At 51.3% G+C, this 2776-nt stretch overlaps 1 protein-coding gene across 1 annotated transcript; it reads left to right on the top strand.

Moving 5' to 3' along the window:
• Positions 1 to 1078: 1078 nt before the first annotated feature.
• MAGEB1 (MAGE family member B1) lies at positions 1079 to 2321 on the top strand. The gene has a single exon (XM_027963252.3). It carries the CDS (start codon positions 1085 to 1087, stop codon positions 2096 to 2098), a length of 1014 nt encoding a protein of 337 aa, XP_027819053.1. The 5' UTR covers positions 1079 to 1084; the 3' UTR covers positions 2099 to 2321.
• The last annotated feature ends 455 nt before the right edge of the window (positions 2322 to 2776 follow it).

Here is a 2776-nt window from a genome sequence, read left to right on the forward strand (position 1 = left end):
CTTGGGAACCTCAGTGTGCTCAGGCTAGCAGAGGGAGAATTTCTAACATTTGCCAGGACTCATGGAGAAGATGCTGAGGACTGTGGGAAACTCCCAGAATTCCTCTCACTGTCACTCCTTGGTGCCCCCAGGCATACATGGCAGGCAGAAGTGTGCCTCACTCACAGCTAACAGGGGAGTGAGCGCCTTAGTCTAATGGGTCAGCAGAGGAAGGAATCTTAGACTCTTTGAGTAAAATCTGGGGACGCATTACAGGGCCTCAACCTCCTGCTGCAGCTCTTCAGGCCCCAGAGACCATGGGCGGGAGGGCCAGGTAGGGCCACCCTGGCTTCCCCCAAAGATCTCAGGGAGCTGTTGGCCTTGCTGTGAGGAAAGGTCCTCAAGCCAGGAGAGAAAGGAGCCCCCAGATCCTCCCAGGAGTCAAAGTGGGGACTGCGAATGAGGACTGAAGGTAGCACGCTCCCCCGTCCAGCTAATCAAACGAACGCTAGAGTCTTGCCTGATCCTCCTCATTTCTTTGTGTCATTTCTAAGGGAGCTGAGGTTCTTCACCTGAAGGGGCGGCACCAGAGGCAGGAGGGAGGGGCCCACACCCTTGGTGTTGACAAGATGAGGACCCTGAATGGTGGAGAACCGAGTTCAGGACAGAGCAGGCCCCAGAACTGCCAGTGCCATCCACCCCTAGTGTCCATGGCTCAGTTCCTTCTCATGGGTCCCAGGGAGCTTTGAGGCATCACCTTTCAAGTGGCACATGGCAGGGGTCCCGGCCCCACTAAGAGCTGATGTGACAGTTGTGTGTGTGAATGAAGGGACCCAGAGAGGGCCCCACTCCCAGGATCTGCTGTCACTGGAGGCAGCCACAGGCAGGCTGAGGCTGGCGCACGCTCACTTCTTACACCAGGTTCTCGGGATAGGCTGACCAAGAACAAGAGGCCAGCAGTTCCTGGAGCAGGGCTCTCCAGGAAATGGGCAGAGCAGCCTTCCGTCCGTGCTGAAGGAGCTCATCCACTCATCTTCCCTTCTCCAGGTGCCAGCATCACCTACTTGCCTGCCTGCTCCCCTGCCTGCTGTGCCTGCTGATAGTCATGCCTCGGGGGCAGAAGAGCAAGCGCCGTGCGCGTGAGAAACGCCGCCAGGCACGCATGGAGACCAAGGATCTCGGGGATGCTCAGGCTGCTGCCTCCCCCGCCCCTACTTCTGGGAGTGTGCCCCCTGGCCCCCCCACTGCTGATGCAGGCCAGAAGCCTCAGGGAGCTGAAGCCACTAGCTCTCCTGTTGCAGGGGCTTCACGCCCAAGATCTAAAGCACGTGGCAGGCGCCAAGTTAAGGAACATAAAAATTCTTCCCAGGCCTCAACCTCTGCTAAGACCACTCCTCCAGATCTTCTGGCCAAGAAGGCAGGAGTGTTGATGCACTTCATGCTAGAGAAGTTTAAGATGAAAGAGCCCATTAGGAAGATAGATATGCTGAAGATTGTCCGCAAAATGTTCAAGGCACAGTTCCCTGAAATCCTCAAGAAAGCCACTGATCGCATAGAGCTGGTGTTTGGCCTTGAATTGAAGGAAGTCAAGCCGAATGGTTACTCCTATACCCTGGTCAGCAAAGAGGGCCTTGCCAAAGATGGGGTGCTGGGCAGTACCTTGGAGGTGCCGAAGAATGGGCTTCTGATGCCTCTGCTGGGTGTGATCTTCCTGAATGGCAATTGCGCCTCTGAGGCAGAGATCTGGGAGTTCCTGAATGTTCTGGGCATCTATGATGGAAAGACACACATAATCTTTGGGGAGCCCAGGAAGTTCATCACTGAAGAGTTGGTGCAGGAGAAGTACCTGGTGTATCGTCAGATTCCTGACAGCGATCCCCTGAGCTATGAGTTTGTGTGGGGCCCAAGAGCCCACGCTGAAACCAGCAAGATGGAGGTGCTGGAGTTTGTGGCCAAGATCAATAGTACCGACCCCAGTGCTTTCCCATTCCATTATGAGGAGGCTTTGAGAGATGAAGAAGAGAGAGCCAAAGCCAGATCTGCAGGCAAGGCTCATGCTGCTGCCAAGGCCACTGCCCACCCCAAGGTCCCACCCAGCGATCCATCCAGCCCCCAATGAGATCTCAGGCAGCTTCTTCACTTTGACCAATACTGCCAACCTTTTTAGTAGTGAGAGGATAAAGTGTGGCTGGAAAGGTCATAATATACCTCTTTTTTGTGCTCCTGTTTTACCCTGTTACCTTTCAAATGTTGTTTCGTTTCCTAGAATGTTTGTTTAGATTCAGAATCCAAGTTTACAAATGACAGTTTTGTTGTTATCTGTCAGATCTAAGAGTAAGAGTTTTGGCACTGTGTAGTAGAATTCAGAAAATTCTTCATCTTTTTTGGATCCAGAACAAGATAACATAGCTTTGGAATAGGAATTTTCTTGGAAATGTGAAAGAATGTTGTTATTTTAAAACAGATGAAAATCAAGTAAGCTGTAGTCAAGTTTTTATTTATGTTATTCACCTTTGTCTTTCTCTTTATAACATTCAGTAGTACCTTTAGCGATACACTTAGATGTTAGCTTATTCAAGAATGCCAATAAAAATAAACAATAAGAAACTACATTCCTTGCTTGGTGGCTCCTTTATGCCCATCTTTACTTGAGCATCTGCTCTTCAGAAGGTTCTGTGCTGGTGAGGGTGATGCAAAGATAAAGGAGACCCTGCACCTGCCTGTAGATGTCTTGAGTATATGAGCAGTGATTCTATAAGGAAGGTGACAAAAAGCAGGGAGGATGCTGGGGAGGGAG

The sequence above is a fragment of the Ovis aries genome, chromosome X (assembly GCF_016772045.2).
Source record: "Ovis aries strain OAR_USU_Benz2616 breed Rambouillet chromosome X, ARS-UI_Ramb_v3.0, whole genome shotgun sequence".
NCBI lineage: Eukaryota > Metazoa > Chordata > Mammalia > Artiodactyla > Bovidae > Ovis > Ovis aries.

Bases quoted from the DNA above. Each gene is read 5' to 3' on its own strand.
- MAGEB1 (XM_027963252.3), top strand. From the start codon at position 1,085: ATGCCTCGGGGGCAGAAGAGCAAGCGCCGTGCGCGTGAGAAACGCCGC.